At 38.6% G+C, this 21,666-nt stretch overlaps 1 protein-coding gene and 1 pseudogene across 1 annotated transcript; both read right to left on the bottom strand.

Annotated features, from left to right (window-relative positions):
* Positions 1-6,480: 6,480 nt before the first annotated feature.
* LOC140873391 (uncharacterized) lies at positions 6,481-8,445 on the bottom strand. The gene is made up of 4 exons (XM_073276487.1): positions 8,264-8,445; positions 7,936-8,170; positions 7,312-7,488; positions 6,481-6,912 (listed from the first exon to the last, which is right to left on the bottom strand). The coding sequence occupies exons 1-4, from the start codon at positions 8,443-8,445 to the stop codon at positions 6,481-6,483; spliced, it is 1,026 nt and encodes a 341-aa protein (XP_073132588.1).
* Positions 8,446-20,863: 12,418 nt separating this feature from the next.
* Positions 20,864-21,538, bottom strand: LOC140873392 (desiccation protectant protein Lea14 homolog pseudogene; annotated as a pseudogene).
* Between the last annotated feature and the right edge of the window lie 128 nt (positions 21,539-21,666).

A 21,666-nucleotide genomic window follows, 5' to 3' on the forward strand; every position in this document is an offset into this window, starting at 1 on the left:
GTTCTGGAGGTGTTGTCCGTTACGGTAAGAAGGACAAGTGTGATCACTGTGGGAAGAACCATCCATCCGACAAGTGCCGTAGAGCTTCTGGAGCTTGTTTCCGTTGTGGAGAGACTGGTCATATCCGGAGAGATTGTCCATTGTCTGGGGGAGGTGGTTTTGGTTCTGGTTCAGGATCGGGTTCTCAGGCCACCGTTCAGCAGAGGTCGCAGGGACAATCTGCTGGGAGTTTCATTTGAGGCCACGAGCTTCTGGCCAGGTGTTCGCCCTGAGACATGATCAGGTTGTGGAGGAGAATGAGAAAGTCATCGCAGGTACATTTCTGCTTTATGGTATACCTGCTCTTGTACTTATTGACACTGGTGCATCTCATTCCTTCATTTCTGCACGTTTTGTTAAGAGGCATAAGTTACCATGCATTGCACTAGACGTAGTGATGTCTGTTTCTACTCCGACGGGCCAATCTGCTTTGGCTAAGCGTCTAGTGATGGGTTGCCCTTTAGAGTTCGAAGGGAACATTCTGTTAGCGAATCTCATGGTCCTGGCGATGGACGACTTTGATTGCATTCTGGGAATAGATGTGTTGACTACCTATCGAGCTTCAGTGGACTGCTATCAGAGATTAGTACGCTTTCATCCGGAGGGGAGTGAGAGCTGGTTTTTCTATGGTAAGGGAGCGCGACCCCCGATGCCTTTGGTATCAGCTTTGAGAGGATGTCGAGCTCTAGAGTCTGGCGGGGAAGGCTACCTTATCTATGCAGTTGATTTGTCCGCTGAGAGTATTGGGATAGAGAGCATTCCTGTTGTGGATGAATTTCTAGATGTGTTTCCTGATGAGATTCCGGGTTTTCCTCCTGCTAGGGAAGTCGAGTTTGGCATAGAGTTGATGCCGGGTACTTCGCCTATTTCTAGAGCACCATATCGTATGGCTCCGTCAGAGATGCGTGAGTTGAAGAATCAGCTACAGGATCTTTTAGACAAGGGGTACATTCGTCCTAGTGTGTCTCCTTGGGGAGCTCCTGTTCTCTTCGTAAAGAAGAAGGATGGGTCGATGCGGCTGTGCATTGACTATCGGCAGCTGAATCGAGTCACTGTGAAGAACAAGTATCCGTTGCCTCATATTGATGACTTGTTTGACCAGCTGCAGGGCACATCAGTTTACTCCAAGATTGACTTGAGATCTGGGTATCATCAGTTGAGAGTCCGTGATCAGGATGTAGCCAAGACTGCATTCCGTACTCGCTATGGGCATTACGAGTTCCTAGTGATGCCATTTGGTTTGACTAATGCGCCGGCTATATTCATGGATTTGATGAAACCGTGTCTTCAGGGAGTATTTGGACAAGTTTGTCGTGGTCTTCATTGACGACATCTTGGTGTATTCGCGTAATACGGAAGAGCATGTTTCTCACTTGCGGTTAGTACTGCAGACTCTTCGAGATGAGCAGTTGTACGCCAAGCTGAGCAAGTGTGAGTTCTGGATGGATAGAGTAGTCTTTCTTGGCCATATCATATCCAGGGAGGGGATTTCTGTTGATCCAAGCAAGATTGAAGCGGTACTTAATTGGTCGCGTCCGACGACGGTTGCTGAGATCCGTAGTTTTTTGGGTCTAGCAGGGTATTATCGTCGCTTCATTCTGAACTTCTCTCAGTTAGCTCGACCGTTGACGCAGCTTACCTGCAAGGGTGTGGATTTCGAGTGGTCCTCCGAGTGCGAGGAGAATTTCCGTGAGCTTCGACGGCGGTTGACTTCTGCGCCGGTGTTGGCATTACCGTCAGGATCTGGAGGGTATGTAGTTTTACACGGATGCTTCTCTTCAGGGGTTAGGCTGTGTCCTGACTCAAAATGGGCATGTGATCGCATACGCTTCTAGACAGCTAAAGCTTCACGAGGACAACTACCCAGTCCATGATTTGGAGTTAGCAGCCATTGTGTTCGCTTTGAAGATCTGGCATCATTATCTGTATGGCGAGAAATTTGAGATCTTCACCGACCATAAGAGTCTCAAGTATTTGTTCACGCAGGCGGAGTTGAACATGAGGCAGAGACGTTGGATGGATTTGCTTAAGGACTATGATTGCGAGATTAAGTACCATCCGGGAGCTGCTAATCTCACCGCTGATGCTTTGAGTCGCAAGGTGCGACTATCCGCACTTCAGACTTGTTCGATGTCTAGTGCGATCAGTGAATATTGTACTTCAGGTTATACCTTCAAGCATAAGAAAGGTATGCAGAGTATCCAGATGTTTGCGATATTATCTGAGCCAGCTTTGTATTCGCGGATCCGAGATGCTCAGATGTCTGATTCGAGGACCCAGCGTTTAGCTCATCTAGCTAACGAGGGTAGCTCATCTGGATTTCATTATAAGTCAGATGGCTTTCTGTGTTTGTCTGGTAGGCTTGTGATTCCACAAGATGAAGAGTTGCGAGAGGAGATTTTGTCTCAGGCACATCGCACTAAGTTGAGTATTCATCCTGGAAGCAACAAGATGTACAAGGATCTACGTACTCGTTTCTGTGGAAGGGAATGAAACGCAGTGTTTATCAGTTTGTTTCGAGATGTTTGGTGTGTCAACAAGTCAAAGCAGAGCACCGACGACCTGGAGGATTTCTTCACAGTCTGCCTATTCCTGAATGGAAATGGGAGTTTATCACAATGGACTTTGTGACCCATTTTCCGGTATCCCTGAGGAACTGTGATGCTATCTGGGTTGTGGTGGACCGACTCACCAAGTCAGCGCATTTCATTGCCTATAGCCGAGAGTACTCTGTAGATCGCATGGCACGGATGTACATTCAGGAGATCGTCCGACTTCATGGAGTGCCTGTGAGCATTGTCAGCGATCGGGACCCCAGGTTTACTTCTAGATTCTGGGGGAGTGTTCAGCGTGCGATGGGTACTACTCTCAGTTTGAGTACAGCCTATCATCCGGAGACTGATGGTCAGTCAGAGCGCACTATCCGTACGTTAGAGGATATGCTTAGAGCGTGCGTCATGGATTTTGGTTCAGCCTGGCAGGATCATTTGCCGTTGATCGAGTTCGCTTACAACAACAGCTATCACACTAGTATTGGGATGGCACCTTTTGAGGCGTTGTATGGGCGACGTTGTCGTACTCCACTCTTCTGGGAAGAAGTGGGGGAGAGACAGGCTGAGGGACCGGAGTTTATCCAGCAGGCGATAGACATTGTTGATCAGATCAAGAAATGGATTAAGACTGCATAGGATCGTCAGGCCAGCTATGCTAATATCAAGCGTAGGCCTTTGCAGTTCGAGGTCGGGGAGAAAGTGTTTCTGAGAGTGTCACCTTTCCGCAAGATTCTCAGATTTGGCCTTAAAGGCAAGTTGTCTCCCAGATTTATCGGTCCGTTTGAGATCTTGGAGAGCATTGGCGATTTGGCTTATCGACTAGCTTTGCCACCGCATCTATCCAGTATTCACGACGTGTTCCACGTATCTCTGTTGCGACGGTATGTGGCAGATGAATCTCATATCCTGCAGCGGTCTGAGGTTCAGGTAGACAAGGATTTGACTTATGTTGAGAAACCTCTTCGTATCCTGGATTATAAGGATAAGGTTTTACGGAACAAAGTCATTCCTTTGGTTTTAGTTCAGTGGCAGCACCGAGGCACTAGGGAAGCTACTTGGGAGCTTGAGGACAGGATGCGTAAAGACCATCCTGAGTTGTTTTGATTTCATTCTTTAAGTTGTATTCAGTTGCAAACTCTGTAAACGTTTGATTTGAATAAAGAATGTAGTTGATTTCTGTATTTGCATTCGGTACTTAAGATCTGATTTCGAGGACGAAATATCTTAAGTGGGGGAGAATGTAGTAGCCCGTACCCTAATTGAGTAATTAAAGGAATTAATCATAATTACTTGGGTAGAGTTCGGAAGCTCCGATCAGGATCGGAAGCTCCGAACAGGATCGGAAGCTCCGATCGGTATTACGTCAGGCTTGACGTGTGGCAAGATCGGAAGCTCCGATCAGGACCGGAAGCTCCGATAACCCCTATCCGGAGTCAACAAGTGATATTTTGACACGTGGCAGATCAGGATCTTCGGAAGCTCCAATGGCAGGATCGGACGTTCCGATCGAGGTTCGGACGTTCCGATCAGGGATCGGAAGTTCCGATCGTTGTCTATAAATAGAAGGCCGAGGCTTCACTTTCAATTGCCAATTCCGAGTTCTCCTCTCCTTTCTAGTCCTTTTGGAGCTGTTCTAGTCTTCTTAGGCTTGGTCCGGAGGTCGGCGAGGTGTTCAGTAGTCGTAGCGGAGTTGTGCCCAAGTTTTGGAGGCATCGACATCAAAGGGCTAACGACGGACGAAGGTATAGCTTTTGCTTCCTATAAATATTTAGGAGTATGCAATAGCTTAGTTAAGGCTTTTAGAGCACTTTAATGATAGTAGTATCATTTGGCAGTGTAGAGCAGACTATAGGCGTGGACCTAGAGTTGGTAGAGCTTGCACTATTTTGAGGTACGAAAGTACTATTCGAGATATCCTGACTGAGTATACATGTATTATGTGACTGCATGATTTATATGCCATGATATTATGCTGCATTCATTTGCATCTTGCTGTATCTCTTTCGAGATGTCTGTTAGTAGGGTTGTACCCTATCCTGTTAGTGGATTGGACTTCCATCGATTTGGGTTCGGCGTATCCACGGTTATCTCGGTATGGGAGCCACCTCCTGAAGCAACGGCACAGCGTGCTACATACCAGGGCCCGGTCTGTCTTTGTTATCTGATCCTTGACCTCGAGTCCATAGGGAGTTCACTTTGCATGCATGTATACTCATACTCTCGCACTGAGCGTTTTATGCTCATGTCTCGTACTCTGTATTTTTCTGGACACCCTATTCCATGGGGCAGGTTTGCGATTGGACGAGGAGGGTGGATCCAGGAGGGGCTAGTAAGTGGTTGGCCAGCTGGAGCTTCACTTAGGTTTTATTACTGTTGTTTTGGGTTTATACAACTATTCGATTTGGTTGTATATTATTGGATAAATTACAGATTCCTTTACTTGGGGTTGTAACTATTTATGGTTTTCGCAGTTTTATTCTGATATCTATTTTATTAAGTTAATTGCATGCCTAAGTTCTGTTTAGTAGGTGATCCGGGTAAGGGTCACTAAAATTTTGTACTATAGGCATGGACCTAGAGCTGGTAGAGCTTGCTTAGTAGTTGAGGTACGAAAATACTGTTCGAGATATCCTGACTGTGTATGCATGTATTGTGTGCTTGCATGATTTTATGTGCATATTTTATGACATGACTGTATGCTGCATGCATATTTAATTTTGAGCTATATCCTTGGAATATTATAGGGTCTTACCCTATCCTGTTAGTGGATGGACTTCCATCGATTTGGGTCCGGAGTATCCACTGGTATTCGGAATAGGAGCCACCTCCTGAGGCGACGGCACAGCGTGCTACATGCCAGGGCCCGGTCTGTCTTTGTTATATGATCTTTGGCCTCTAGTTTTAGTAGGCGGTACACTTGCATTCATGCATTTATATGATACAACATGCTTATACTCTCGTACTGAGCGTTTTATGCTCACGTCACGTACTTTGTACATCTGGACACCCTATTCCATGGGCAGGTTTTCTATTGGATGAGGCGGGTGGATCCAGGAGGGATTAGGCAGTGGATGGCCAGCTGGGATTTTGCCTAGGGATTTATTTTGTTGTAGTTGGGATTATACACTGTTCGATTTGGTTGAATAATATTTGGGTATTTACAGATTCCTTTCCTTGGGATTGTATAATGTTTATTGCTTCCGCAGTCTATTCTGGCTTACTGTTTTAATTAAGTTAATTGCATGTTTAAGTTTCTGATTAGTATGTGATCTCGGTAAGGGTCACTACAACATTCTCTCTCACTTAAGAAATTTCGTCATCGAAATTTAAGTCTAGAGGAAAACACAAAAAATCAAGCAAATGTTCTTTATTACAACTGAACATTACAAAGTACAAATCTTTCTTACAAAGAAAAAAATACAAAACATCAAAACGACTGTGGATGCTCAGCTCGCATCCGGCTCTCCAGCTCCCAAGTTGCTTCTTCAGTTCCTCTACACTGCCACTGCACCATCACTAGAGGTATTCTCTTGTTGCGAAGTACCTTGTCCTTTCAGTTAAGAATCCTGATAGGTCTCTCCACGTAGGACAAATCCTGATCCAATTGCACCTCAGTCGGATGCAAGATGTGTGACTCATCCGCCACGTACTGCCTCAACAAGGACACGTGAAACACATCATGGATACTGGAAAGATATGGTGGTAAAGCTAAACGATAAGCCACATCTCAAAACTTCTCAAGAATCTCGAACGGACCAATAAATCTCGGCGACAACTTGACCTTGAGTCCAAATCTCATCACCTTCCGAAAAGGTGACACTCACAGGAACACATGTTCCCCTACCTCAAAATGTAACGGTCTGCGGTGAGTGTTAGCGTAGCTAACCTATCAATCTTGGGCTGCCTTAATCCTTATACGGATCATCTCCACTGCATCGGTCATCTGCTGAATTATCTGTGGACCTTCGACTTGACGTTTGCCAACTTCGTCCCAAAACAAAGGCGTACGACAGCGGCGTCCATATAAGGCCTCGAATGGTGCCATGCCAATGTTGTTTTGGTAACTGTTGTTATAAGCAAACTCCACCAACGCCAAGTGGTCATACCACGCTGGACCAAAGTCCATGACTGTAGCTCGAAGCATATCCTCGAGGGTACGAATAGTCCTCTCACTCTGCCCGTCGATCTCCAGGTGGTAAGCTGTACTCAAAATCAGAGTAGTGCCAAGAGCTCGCTGGAAGCTACCCCAAAACCTAGAGGCAAACCTCGGATCTCTGTCGCTGAAAATATTCAACGGAATTTCATGTAGACGAACAACCTCCTGCACGTATAGACATGCCATCCGATCGAAAGTAAAATCCCGATTGTATGGTAAGAAATGTGCGGACTTCGACAATCGATCAACAACAACCCAAATAGCATCGCAGTTCCTGGAAGACATCGGCAAGTGGGTGACAAAATCCATCATCACATGCTCTCACTTCCACTCAGGAATCTCTAAACCCTGGAGCAATCCACTGGGTCATCGAAATTCTGCCTTGACCTACTGACAAACAAGGCATCGTGACACAAACTGATAAACACTGCGCTTCATCCCTTTCCACCAAAACCTCATACGTAGATCCTTGAACATTTTCATGCTGCCTGGATGTACAGAAAATATACTACGGTGAGCCTATGACAGAATCTCCTCTCGAAGTGTGGAATCATCAGGAACTACCACACGTCCAGAGAGACACAGCAGACCATCATTTTGCAAATGAAAACCAGAAGTATTCCCATCCTGAGCCAAACGAGCTAACTTCTGCGTCTTCAGATCAACGGCCTGCAACTCACGTATACGAGTATACAAGGCTGGTTTGGCAAGCACTGACGAAACGTGAACTCCCTGCTGTTCCTTCTTGTGTCAAAAAGTGAAACCCAAGGAACAACACTCCTCTACCACTCGTGCAATCGAGCTGGTACGAAGCGAACTGACATACACTTTGCGGCTAAGAGCATCCGCAACTGGATTAGAAGAACTTGGATGGTACTTGATCTCACAATCGTAGTCCTTCAACAAATCCATCCAACGACGCTGCCTCATTTTCAACTCAGCCTGAGTGAACAAATATTTCAAACTCTTATGGTCAGTAAAGATCTCAAACTTCTCATCGTACAAATAATGACGTCATATCTTAAGAGCAAAGACAATGGCCGCAAGCTCCAAATCATGTAAGTGATAGTTCTCCTCGTGAATCTTCAATTGCCTAGAGGCATGGGCAATTACATGACCTCTCTGAGATAACACACATACCAAACCCTAGAGAGAAGCATCGGTGTGAACTACAAAGCATCCTGATACAGACGGTAGAGCCAACACTGGAGTTGTAGTCAGACGGAGTCGCAACTCGTGAAAACTCTCCTCGCACTCCGACGTACAAACAAAAGGCACATCCTTCCTCGTAAGCTGAGTCAAAGGCTTAGGAATTTGGGAAAAGTTCTCTAAGAATCTCCGGTAGTAGCCTGCCATCCCAAGAAAACTACGAATCTCTAAAACTGTCGTAGGACGCGACCAATACAAAATGGCTTCCGTCTTACTAGGATCAACGGAAACACCATCTCGTAAAATCACATGACCAAGGAAAACAACTCGGTCAATCTAGAAGTCACACTTGCTCAACTTAGCGTACAACTGCCTCTCTCTCAGTATCTGCAATACTGTACGAAGATGGAAAACGTGCTCGTCCACACTGCGGGAATACACAAGGATATCGTCGGTGAACACCACCACGAACTTATCCAGAAAGTCGTGAAATACTCTGTCCATCAAGTCCATGAAGACTGCTGGAGCGTTTGTCAAACCAAACGGCATCACTAAGAACTCGTAATGACCATACCGCGTACGAAATGTTGTCTTAGAGATATCCTCCTCTCTAAACCTCAACTGATGATATCCCGACCGCAGATCAATCTTTGAGTAAACAGAAGTACCATGTAACTGATCGAACAGATCATCTATCCACGGAAGAGGATACTTATTCATCTTCGTTGCTTGATTAAGCTGTCAATAGTCTATGCAAAGACGCATCGACCCATATTTTATCTTAACAAAAAGGACTGGGGCTCCCCAAGCCTAAACACTCGGCCGAATATAGCCCTTATCAAGAAGATCTTGAAGTTGCTTCTGCAATTCCTTCATCTCCTAAAGAGCTAATCAGTAAGGAGCTCTGGAAATCGGTGCTGTCACTGGCAATAACTCAATGCCAAACTCGATATCTCTCACTGGTGGTAAGCTTGGAATCTCGTCTGGAAACACATCGGGAAAATCATGGACCACTGGTAACTCCTGGATGTCTGGTCCCTCCATGGATGCATCGATGGCGTAAATAAGGTAGCCTTCCCTGCCAGACACTAAAGCACGCCGGGTTTTCAGAGCAGAAACCACTGGCATCGGGGGTCGCACTCCCTCACCATAGAAATACCACGTATCTCCATCCTCCGGACAAAACTTCACAAACCTCTGATAGCAATCCACTATCTCTCTATAGGTAGTCAGAAGATCTATACAAATGATACAATCGAAATCCTCCATGGCTAAAACCATCAGGTTAGCACTAAGCTGATGTCCCTCGAAATCCAGAATGCAACCCATAACTAGACGCTTAGCCAAAACCTCTTGACCCATAGGATTCGAAACAACTAGCAATACGTCTAATGGAATATAGGGTGGACTATGCCTCTTAGCAAATCGTGCCGAAATAAATGAGTGTGATACACCAGTGTCAATCAAGACATAAGCAAAAATACCACATGTTGTAAAAATTGTTCGCAAGCGTACGAGTGTAAAGTTTTAATATAGTGAATGAATCAAGTGTCGATCCCACAGGGAGTAAATTGAAAATAATCAGTGCTTGTAATTAAAATAGTCTAAACTTTATCTAGAAAATCAAACAAAGAGTTATGATTTCAACTTAAAATAAAATTCAGAACTTTTAGAAAAACTCACACACAACTTCCGAATAATATTACTGAGAGAAAAATGGTCTAGAGGTTTTGATTTCACCTGGTTTCGACAACAACTACTCCTAATTAAATTATTTTCATGAATTCCATTCAATTAATAGTCAAGAACACTTAATTATATTATTTCCCTCTCCCGAGCAACAAATAATGTGTATCAACTAAGATTCAATTCCAATATCCCTATTAAAAATCTAGTCTTAGTGATATGTGTAAAACGATGTTCTTCCTAAAGCTCCGTTAACGTTATACACTCTCCCGAGCTATATAAACAATTAACAGTGTAATTTCTAATGATCCTATTCAAAATCCCCTCTCCCGAGCAATGATTTCAAATAAGTATAACAATTTAATTAGCGATCAAGTAATTGGAAAAACAATCAAAGCTAGAAAAACAATTAATTTAGGAGAATTCAATCCAATAAAATTAACAATTCGTAAAAGCATCTCAACCAGGCTACACCAAACCCCTAGACTATGAAAATTTAGTTCATGATCAAAAAATAGATAAACACCAGTCATATTCAAAAGTCTAGACATCAATTCAATGATAACAAATTAGAAAGAAAGAAAAACAAATCCGAATATTCGACGTCATGTCCGGTCGACGATCTTCTCATTTGTTCTTCAAATTCTTCACGTTGATGCACAAATTTTTCTTCTCCAATTGTCACGATCAAGCTCTCTCAATTTGTGTTGTGTTGTCAGGCGGCTCTCCCCCTTTTATGTTGTGTTGAAATATCTTTTATATGTCCTCGAAGCCCGTCAAAGAAAGCCCGACAAATCGAGAGTTTTAAAGTTGCAAAAATCTGCCAATTTATCGCACAAAGTGGCGCGGGCGCGCAATAGAGTGGCAAGGGCACGCCTGAGCCTCGAATTTACACTTCTTTTCACGTCCAGGGATGGAGCGGGCGCGCCTAAAAGCGGCGCGGGCGCGCCCTGCTCTCGCATGTCCAATTCTGCAACGCGCAACAATTTTCAGAAAATCATATCTCCCAAACTAACCGTCGGATTGAGCTGAAATTTTGACAGCAGCTTCAAAACATCCTAAAATTTATTATGAACGGTCGAGATTGGATTTTGATTTGTTAATAATTCCCAGTAATTTTCTGAAGTTGATACTCCATAATGCATCCTTCCACTTCTTCTTGCTATTTTTCTCCAAATCCTTGCAACTCACAAAAATAACAACAAATACGCATAATATCCACTCGATACATCACAAAAGCCAAGCCAAATCATATATAAATTAAGTGCATAAAATGCACTTATCAAATTCCCCCAAACTTAGACTTTTGCTAGTTCCGAGCAAAACAATAATGAGCAATATAGTCGACCTCCGAATTTTTACATTCCAAGATTAAATAAACATGTAGGCTAATTTTCTCAAGAGTTCTCGTGTGTGTGTGATTTCGCCAATCTCATCTACCCACCAAACTTTCGATAAAATCATGCAATCCGTAAGCTTCATAAATTCATTAACTCAACCCTCAAGTTTCAAAATACTATCAGCCAAGTTCAAATTTTATTTACATAGATCAAAAGGACTTTTTCGGTGAACTTTTAGGCTCAAGTATAATCAGCAGGAGATCTGTGTCCAGATATGTATCAATGGTGATCAAAGACTCGGGATTCAAGAAAAGGGAATGTATATTTTTCAATTTGTGCAGGATTATGAGTAGCTAAAATTTTTTATTTGCATTGCCAGACATTAGTCTTGGCTTTCTTCTACTCCATACATCTCCATCTCTTTGCCTTGTATTTGGACTAGAATTTCAATCCATTTTTTTTTTCTTTTCAAGGCCTCCCTCACCTTACTTTCTCCGCCATTACTTTTCTTTGAACTTTTTAGCTACTCAATTTGTTTAGGATTTTTCATGATTTATATGACTAACAAATGAATAATGGCTAAAAAGGCTCAACGAATTCAAAAATGCCTAAATCACTTCTGTGCTCTTAAAAATCTACCTCAGTTTCAAGTAAAAATCACAAGAGTTAAGAATCAAATCCTCTAATCCACATAATTTCTCTAATTACTAGGGGTATCGAAAATCATGGCATTCGTGCATGTAAGTGAGAACTCAAGATTAAATAGCGCTAACATGAACTTTTCAGCACAAAAAATTATTTTCATCATAGGCAAATCACAATTACATATTATGTCTTCAACTCAACATAACTCATGAAAATTTTCAAATTTCACACATCCCCTCCAAACTTAAATTGTGCATTGTCCTCAATGTACAGTAGTAAATCAAAACAAGGACACATACCTTGGGCACCGAGCGTCAGTACTCGGCACCATCTTAATCACTCAAAACTCTTCATTAGGGTTGGCTCCTAAACTTTTTCACCTACACAATTCAAAATCATTATTGATGTCTAGTTTTCTCATGATAAAAAAAAACAAAAACAACTAAAATTAACAAATAAAAATAAAGCAAATAAATAAAAAAAAAAGCTTGGGTTGCCTCCTAAGAAGCGCTTAGTTTATGGTCCATAGCCCGCTATACTCTGGTTCAAGCTCGGTTCAGTCTTGTTGGAGGATTTTCCCTTTTCCTTTACCCTCCAAACATACTCAACGATCCTCTTAAACTTTGATTTGTTTTTCTTCTTCTTCTTTGGAACCTTCGGATCATTCTCTCTTCGCAATTCTACTTTTCTCTCGACTTCATAGCAGCTCTCCATCTTCTTTGATTGTTCAATGAGGAACACCTTCTTCGTGGATGGATTTTCAGCTTCCTTGAACACATTAAAAGTAACTTTCTCACCGTCTACACTCATCGTCAACACACCTTTTCTAACCTCTATCTTGGCATCAGCAGTAGCCAAGAATGGTCGCCCCAAAATCAATGGCAAATTTTCGTCCTTCTCCATATCTAACACTACAAAATCCGCAGGAAAAATAAATTTATCTATTTTTACCAGAACATCCTCTATGATTCCAAGCGGATATGTGATAGATCTATCAGCTAGCTGCAACATGATTGTTGTGGGCTTCACCTTGCCAAGTCCTAAGCTCCTGAAAACAGATAAATGCATTAAATTAATGCTAGCTCCTAAATCACAAAGTGCTTTATTAAAATTAGAAGAACCAATAATGCAAGGAATCGTAAAACTCCCTGGGTTCTTTAATTTTTGTGGTAGCTTCTTTTGCAGGATAACACTGCACTCCTCAGTCAAATTCACCGTCTCAAACTCTTCCAACTTCCGCTTCTTTGACATCACTTCCTTCAAGAATTTAGCATAATTCGGCATTTGCTCCAAAGCATCAGCAAAAGAAATGTTGATATGAAGTTTCTTAAAAATCTCCAAGAATTTGGAGAACTGCTCATCTAAAGCTTTCTTCTTGAACCTCTGTGGGTAGGGGAGTGGAGGCTTGTACATCGGTTTCGAGTCAGGTTCAGGATCCTTCTCTTTCTCCTCGACTTTTTCCTCAAATTTCTTCTCCGCAACAATAGGGATTTGGACTCCAACTTCTTTGCCACTACTCAACTCGATGGCCTTACATTGTTCTATGGGATTCAACTCAGTATTGCTTGGGAATTGGCCGCGATTATTATCTTTCAGTGCGTTTGCCAACTGCCCAATGCTAGTCTACATGGATTGCAATACAGCACCCATGTTGGCCATGTGCGTCTCCAAGCTGTCAAGGCGAGACTCAGTTCTCGTCATCCTCTTACCTGATTCCTGCACAAAGGTACTAACAACGTCCTCCAAAGAAGGCTTACCATCACCCTTATTTGTATTGTTAGCATATGAAAAATTTTCATTATTCCGCAAACTAGGGTGATAAGTATTAGGAACAGGATTACCTCTGTAAGCTCCATAACCTCAGTAGCCATTAGGATTGATATAATTAACTTTCTCTGGGGTATGTGATCCTTCAACTCCAGTTGAATCTGCAACATTAATCTTATTCAAAGAAGCTACCTGTGTAGTTAGTGAAGATAATTGAGTGGTGATGGATGTGAGAGGATCCACTGCATACACTCCAGCTGGCTTCTTTACTCCCATATGCTCAGATGGCCATTGAAAGCTATTGACCGTCATCTGTTCCAGCATCTCGTAGGCCTGTACGTGGTCCTTTGCAAAAATAGTACCTCCAGCCGCAGAATCCACATTCATCCTTGTAGGCGCATTTAGTCCGTTGTAAAACCACTCGATCTGTTCCAAATCTGCAAAATTGTGGTTAGGACAACGTCTAAGTAATTCTTTGTACCTTTCCCACGCCTCGTATAGCTGTTCAGAATCCATCTGCCTAAATGTGCTGATTTCTATCTTCAGTTGGGTGGATTTGGCAGGTGAAAAATATTTCGCAAGAAATTTTTCTGCCATCCCCTCCCAAGTAGTGATGCTTCCTAGCGGCAGCGATTGCAACCAACTTCTGGCTTGATCCCTGAGAGAAAACGGAAACAAGCGTAAGCGAATATTATCCTCAAACACACCATTTATTTTTACCGTATCGGTTATTTCTAAGAAGGTCCGTAGGTGCAGGTGAGGATCAGCTGTAGTGCTTCCATTGAATTTGTTTGATTGCACCATGTTGATTAACGCCGGCTTCAGTTCAAAATTGTTGGCGTTAATGGTCCCTCGAGCGATTCCAGAATAGTGAGCATGGATCGTCGGTCTGAAGTGGTCTCTAATTGGCACCAGAGGAGCTTGTTGTGCTTCTTCTTCAGCCATGTTCCTTAATTCTTCTCTTCTAATTCTTCTTAAAGCACGTGCAGTGCCCTCGATCTCCGGATCAAACAGTAGAGAATTCGCACTTTGAGATCGTCGCATAGACTGCAATTAAAAATAAGAAGAAATTAATAAGTAACTTAAAATAAAATAAAAAACTCTAAATTAAAATCTAGACTAATTGGTAACAAGACTAAACGGCGCCAAAAACTTGTTGTAAAAATTTCTCGCAAGCGTACGAGTGTCAAGTTTTAATATAGTGAATGAATCAAGTGTCGATCCTAAAATATCGAAATGGTCCACATGATGGATAAATTGGCCCACAAATATCACCCTGAATACGTTCAAGAAATATGGGTGATTCTTTTTGGATTTTAGCTGGCGATGGTCTTATAATAAGTTTTTCAAGAGAACATGCTTTACATTGAAACTTATTATTCTGAAAGATCTTCTGGTCTTTCAATGGATGACCATGCGTATTTTCAATAATTCTTCGCATCATTATTGAACCAGGATGTCCCAATCGATCATGTCAATTGGTTAATATGGAAGAACTATTAACCACCATATTTGATTCGATTGGCTTTATATGTGTATAATGCAATCCAGTAGTGAGCATTGATAATTTTTCAACCACATATTTCTTTCCTGATTTATATGTGGTAAGACACATATATTTCTGATTTCCATCAGTTATCGTCTCAGTATCATATCCATGAGAATATATGTCATTAAAACTCAACAAATTTCTTTTCAATTCTGGTGAATACAAAGCATCATTTATCAAAAATTTTGTATCATTAGGTAACAAAAAATGTGCTTTTCCACAACCCTCAATCAAGTCTACAGGACCTGATATTGTATTCACCATTGTTTTTGTTGGTTTTATTTCCAAGAAATATATTTCATCTCACATAATAGTGTGCGTGGTACCACTATCCGGTATGCAAATTTTCATGATATTATTTCTATGTTTGCTCATAGCATTTTCCATATCAAACTTCACAAAAATGCAATAAAGAAAATATAAGTACAATACAAATGCAAAATGTAACATGCTTTATAATACAAGAATGCATGAAAAATACAAATTTGTTACAATCTAGTCTCACCAATCTTTTAATCAATGTCTTCGAAATCATTGATGAAATCTGCAGCATTGAAACTAGTTGAACCAATTAAATGGTCACTATTTTCAACAAAATTGGTCTCTTTTCCTTTTCCCTTTATCGATTCTTTATAGAGCTTACAAAGATGCTCAGGGGTTCGACAAATATGTGACCAATGTCTTGGAGTGCCACATCTATAACAAACACTCTCAGATCTTTTTGAGTGATTTTCATTTTCACTCGTATTTTCATGCTGCCTTTTTGGTGGGTGGTTCGTGACGTTCTTTTGAGATGAGTTATTAAAGTAACTATCTCGATTATTTTCATATCCACGGCCGCGACCACGACCGCGATCATTTTTACGTCCATGTCCACGTCCACGCCCACGTCCTCGACCTCGTCCACGACCAAAATCTGGTCTATGCCTTTGATTTTGGTTTTCATTTTTAATTACGACATTTGCTTCTGGAAATGCCGTTGATCCAGTGTGTCGGGATTGATGATTTCTCACTAACAATTCGTTGTTCTTTTCCGCCACAAGAAGACATGCGATTAGTTCGGAATATCTCGAAAATTCACGCACTCTATACTATTTTTGTAGAGTTATATTTGATGCGTGAAAAGTTGAAAATGTTTTCTCAAGCATCTCCATCTATGTGACTTCAAGTCCACAGAATTTCAATTGAGAGACTATTCGATACATCGCAGAATTATAATCACTGACTTTTTTAAAGTCTTGGAATCTTAACGTATTTCATTCATCACGGGCGGTCGGGAGTATAACTTCCCTTATATGCTCAAATCTTTCTTTCAGCCCTTTTCATAAAATCATTGGGTCTTTTTCTGTGAGATACTCACATTTCAATCCTTCATCACGATGTCTGCGTAAGAAAATCATAGACTTTGCCTTTTTTTGTGAGGATGATATATTATTTTCTTTGATGGTATCACTTAGACCCAATGGCTCAAGATGCATTTCTACATCGAGAGTCCATGGCATGTAATTATTTCCGGTGATATCGAGCGCAACGAATTCAATCTTTGCCAAATTTGACATGGTGGTACTAGAAAAATAACAATGCATTTTATTAGTTAATTTCCATTAATATGACAATACAAAATAATGGAAGAACGTAGATTACAAGTGCGTGTACAAATAGAGAAAAAATATGTGGTGGAAAATCGTTGGTGAGTACAAGACTCGTGAGCATGATGATCATAATCGTTATGAAAAATAGCCTTATAAATGTCATCATCTTCATCTTCGAATAAACCGAGGAGAAATAATTTAGAAAATGAGTGAGTTTTGGTGTGATTGAAAATGAGTTTGAATGATCATATTTATAGGCAAAAAACTAGCCGTTTATGACCGTTTGTGACCGTTGGGGGTAAGAAAAAATCGAGTATGTGTTGAATAAAAATTTGTGATAATGATGCAATGCATATAATGATAATCATAATTAAATAATTATGTAGATCATATCACATTATTATAAGGTCGGTGTCGTAGACAACCTTTTATATAATATTGTGAAATTATACTAATATAGTTAGTATAAAGTCACGTACAGTATATCATATCACATTATTATAAGATCGTTGTCGTAGACAATCTTTTATATAATATTGTGAAATTATACTAATATAGTTGGTATAAAGTCAGGTATAGTATATCATATCACATTATTATAAGATCGGTGTCATAGATAGCCTTTTATATAATAACATGAAATTATACAAATATGATTATAATGTTTAAAAACCTTAGAGGCTTTTATACTTGTCGTATCCCTTACCGGGAGTGTGGGATGTTGTCTTAACATCCTCCCAGGATTTATAACAAGTTTTTGAAAAAAACTTATTTTTTTATAATCATAACATGATATTATATATTAATATATACACAATAAAAATATATAAATAATAAAAATGAATATTCTTACTTGTTGAATATTTTTGACTTATTCTTGTATTTTGGAGCGTCGAAAATTATAGAGAACCTTCGAGCGATCGTGCTGATAACGTGTTGTGAAAAAGTAAAAATTTATGGTAAAAAGTAAAAACTCCAAAACTCAAAATATATCAAACTCTACACTTTATAATATTTTTCTCTCAACTCAGTTGTATTTTTTTTATCACAAATGAAGATCTATTTATAGATCCACATTTGAGATTAGTCTAAAAATTAAAACATCATCATCTACATCATCACACACTAATTTTCCACATTTTACAACTCAATATTCAACATTCAAGATTCAATATTCAATATTCAACATAATAATAATAATGTATTTTTCAACATGGTTGTTATTTTACCCATATTTTTAAATAAATATTTTTTATTCTAAAAAATAATGTGCACGTTCGATCCAGTTGCGGAAATTAATAATTTATACTGATTAATGTACTTTTTTATGCATAATATATTATAATACAACAATTGACGTTGGAATTATATAAAAATTTAAATGTAACATATCTGAAATATTTTTAATTAACAAAACAAATTAAAAAAAAGCAGACTTTCGGTAAAAAAAAAAAAAAAACAGTGTAAATAAAATACCTTTGACATATATATTGACAAATATTTTTTTTTTTCCAAAATAAATGTAATACAAAGTAGATTAAAAATTATTGAACAATAATTTTCGTGCGTAGATTTTCTTAATTTTTAAAACCAAAGTAAATAAATTTAGATAAATAAGAGGAGGAGAAATTAGTCTGATTAGAGATAATGAAATGAGTGTAATGAAATTTCATTTATAGCTTAGCCAAGGTTTTAATAACAACCCTGATCAAAATATGAACGTTTTATAGAATAGTGGCTAAACATTCAACATGATTAAAAGCAAAGACCATGAATTTCTCAACGCATATTAGCTTGATAGTTTCCCTTAAATTGAATGTTAAATTCAAATTCCATGATTTAATATGAGTACATAAGAATGAATATATTCTTGGGTAAAAAAATGTCAATAGAATTTAATAATAAAAAAATAATCAAGTATATCTTGACATATACAACATTAAATATTTGAAAAAAAATAACAAATTAATACGAATTAAAAAAAGTGATTTTTTTCTCTCATCTTTATTGGGTAATTTCAAAATATCTCATTTTTTATCTCTTCGATTTTTGTGCAACTACCCAAATAAAATCTTATAAATTATGAGATGTCTATTCAAAAAAAAATTATCAATAAACATTAAAAAACTAAAAAAATAAATAATTTAATTATTTTTATTATATCTATTAAATTATTAATAAACCTTTATAATATCAATTACTAATTTGAAATAAATTTATCAAATGCTTGCGTCTTTGATTTTTGTGAAGTCTACTTAAAAATAATAATTTCAATATAATATTTATTTTTGCACTGTACACATTTAAAAAAACTTCAAATCATAACTCCTTTATTTTTTTTACATTATTATTTAAATATATATATATATATATATGCAAAAAAATCTGCTAAAAAAGAAAGCTCGCTTTTTCCCCGCTTAAAACTCATTACTAAAAGCAAAAAAACTCAATTATAGAAAAATAACGAATAATTTATGTGTGAAAAATATAATTGGTCATTAATACAGAAAAACATTACGAGATAACAATAAATTCAAATTTTGGCTTTTAAAAATATGAAAAGCAGTTCCGAGATAACAATAAATTCAAATTTTGTATTTAAAAAGATGAAAATACTAGATTCATTTATTAAATTTAAATTTTTATGATGACACAGAATGTAAGGGTGTTCATATTTTGGATTAAACCGAAAAATCGGAAATCCAAACTGAAAAAATCAAAGACCGAACCGAACCAAAAACCGTATTTTGTAATTCAGATATAAATATTAAAAACGAAGTTTATTTGGTGTGGTTTGGATTATATATATCAAAACGGAACCGATCGCAAAATCCGAAATTGAATTAGATTAATAATTTTATTTATATTTTATATTTACATTATATATGTTATAAGATGATATTTAGTGAATGAATAATCATTTTGAATAATTTTTAATTTATTTTGGTTTATGTATTTATTGTTGTTGTTTATGTAATTTATAGTTGATTAATTGATTGTTGTTTATGTAATTTTTAGTTGATTGTTGTTTATGTAAGTCATTTAAACTTTATTTTTAAATTTTTTTACTAAGAAATCATGTAAAAAAACCTATTATATTTTACAATGTATTTATATTATTAATTTTAATAATTCTATCAAAATCGGAATAATCATAACAAAATTTTTTTTGTTTTTTTAAAACATTATAAGATTGTGGTTGGATGCTTATATTGTTTGTTTTTTTTATTCACTCTATGACTATAACTTTAAGTTGTGCGTTAGGGTATTTAAATTAGATGTTGAATGAAATTTATGTTTTTTATTATGTTATGTATTATTAATGATCAAACCGATAAAACCGAACCGTATAAACCGGTCCATTATAGTACAAAAACCGAACCGAAGTAGAACGGTTTGACTTCGGATTACATTTTTTATAAACCAAAAATCGAACCGAAATTAGACAAATTAAACCGAACCGACCGATGAACACCCCTAACAGAATGACACAAAAAAATTCAACAGAAGATTTAAAAAAATGTTTCACAAAAAATCATATTTTAAATGTTAATTAACCACGGTTTTATTAAAACATTTAACCACGGTTTTAATAAAACCGTGGTTAACTTTAACCACGATTTTAAAAACCGTGGCTATTTAGCCACGGTTTTATAAACCGTGGTTATTTAACCCACGGTTTTTGAAAAATAGTGGCTAAATTTATTCACGGTTTAAAAAAACCGTGGCTGTTTAAAACCGTGGTTATTTTACCCACGGTTTTTCACGGTTATGAAAAACCGTGGCTACTTAACCACGGTTTTTTAAAATCGTGGCTAATTTAACCACGGTTTTTAAATATTTACTCACAGATTTGAAAACTGTGACAAAACCGTGGCTAAAATATTAGGAAAACAACAACTCGAAATTGGGTCATTTAGCCACGGTTTTTTCAAAACCGTGGTTATGTAGATACGTTTTTTAAAATTTAGCCACGGTTTAGCCACGATTTTTTAAAACCGTGGCTAAATGACCCAATTTCGAGTTGTTTCTGTTTCCCTAATATCATTTTTGGCTAATTCCTCTTTATCATCTCTCCATCTAAGAATAGCGAAAATTTATCAATACAAGTAATGTTTCTATTTTTTTGTGAAGCACACATGTAATAAGAATTAAGAAATCTCTATTTTCAGCTATACGTTTGGGATATTATCGACTAAGAGCATCTACATTGATGCATTATTTGGTGATTAATAACACCAATTAATGTTCATGCATCAATGTAGGTACGTGTCATGTGGATACCACGTTTTTTTTGAGGAGGTGGAGATGGAATAATGGGGATTAATCAACACCAATGTGGATGCCCTAAATAACAAATGTTTAAAATAAATTGCACGGGTTAAAAATAACTGAATTCGTAAAGTAAAACTGAGATTATAATAAAAACTTCAAATATTAAAACATAAGAAGAAACTAAAAACATAGTAATGAGTCGCAGTGATCAAGGAACGACCGGTTCCGCCGCCATCTCCGCCGGCTGATTTCCCCTAAACAAGTCGGAAATGGTGGGAAGCTTCATCTCACCTTTATACGACATCGGGATGGTGATATTCCCAAACACGGGAATATCGATAATGAGCCCTAACTCCAGCTCGTAATCGATGTCCCAATCGGCCCCAATGTCCCGAATCAGGCTAATCAGCACGCTGTGCGGCACCTTGATGGTGACATCCAGCATCGTCTTGTCGTTGGCCTTGAGGGATCCAGGATCCGGGATGGATCCCGAAGCGATGCCTCTGCCGGAGCTCTTGACCTTGTAGGCGATCTCTCCGATGGGGATGGGGACGGCGTAGGGGTTGGAGACGGCGATCTTGGCCAGGTACGTTATCCCGTCGAAGCCGAATCCCTTGAGATCCACGTCGGTAATGGCCGCCTCTGGCTTTGGCATGTTGGCAACCTTCTCCGCCACGAATTGCTTGGCTTGCTCCACTATCTCCATTGTTGTCTGTTGATGATTTATTTTTATTTTTATTTTTATTTTTATTTTATTGAAGAAGAAGAAGATATATACTGAATGAAGGAATGGAAACGCGTAATATACTCCGCGTTTTTTCTTTTTGGGATTTGAGATAACTAATAGAAGAAAAGAACGTGATGCTTTGTTTTTATTATTTTACTCACAACTTGAGTATAAAAAATTATAAGTTAA

Source organism: Henckelia pumila, unplaced genomic scaffold, assembly GCF_033568475.1.
Source record: "Henckelia pumila isolate YLH828 unplaced genomic scaffold, ASM3356847v2 CTG_53:::fragment_2:::debris, whole genome shotgun sequence".
NCBI classification, from domain to species: domain Eukaryota; kingdom Viridiplantae; phylum Streptophyta; class Magnoliopsida; order Lamiales; family Gesneriaceae; genus Henckelia; species Henckelia pumila.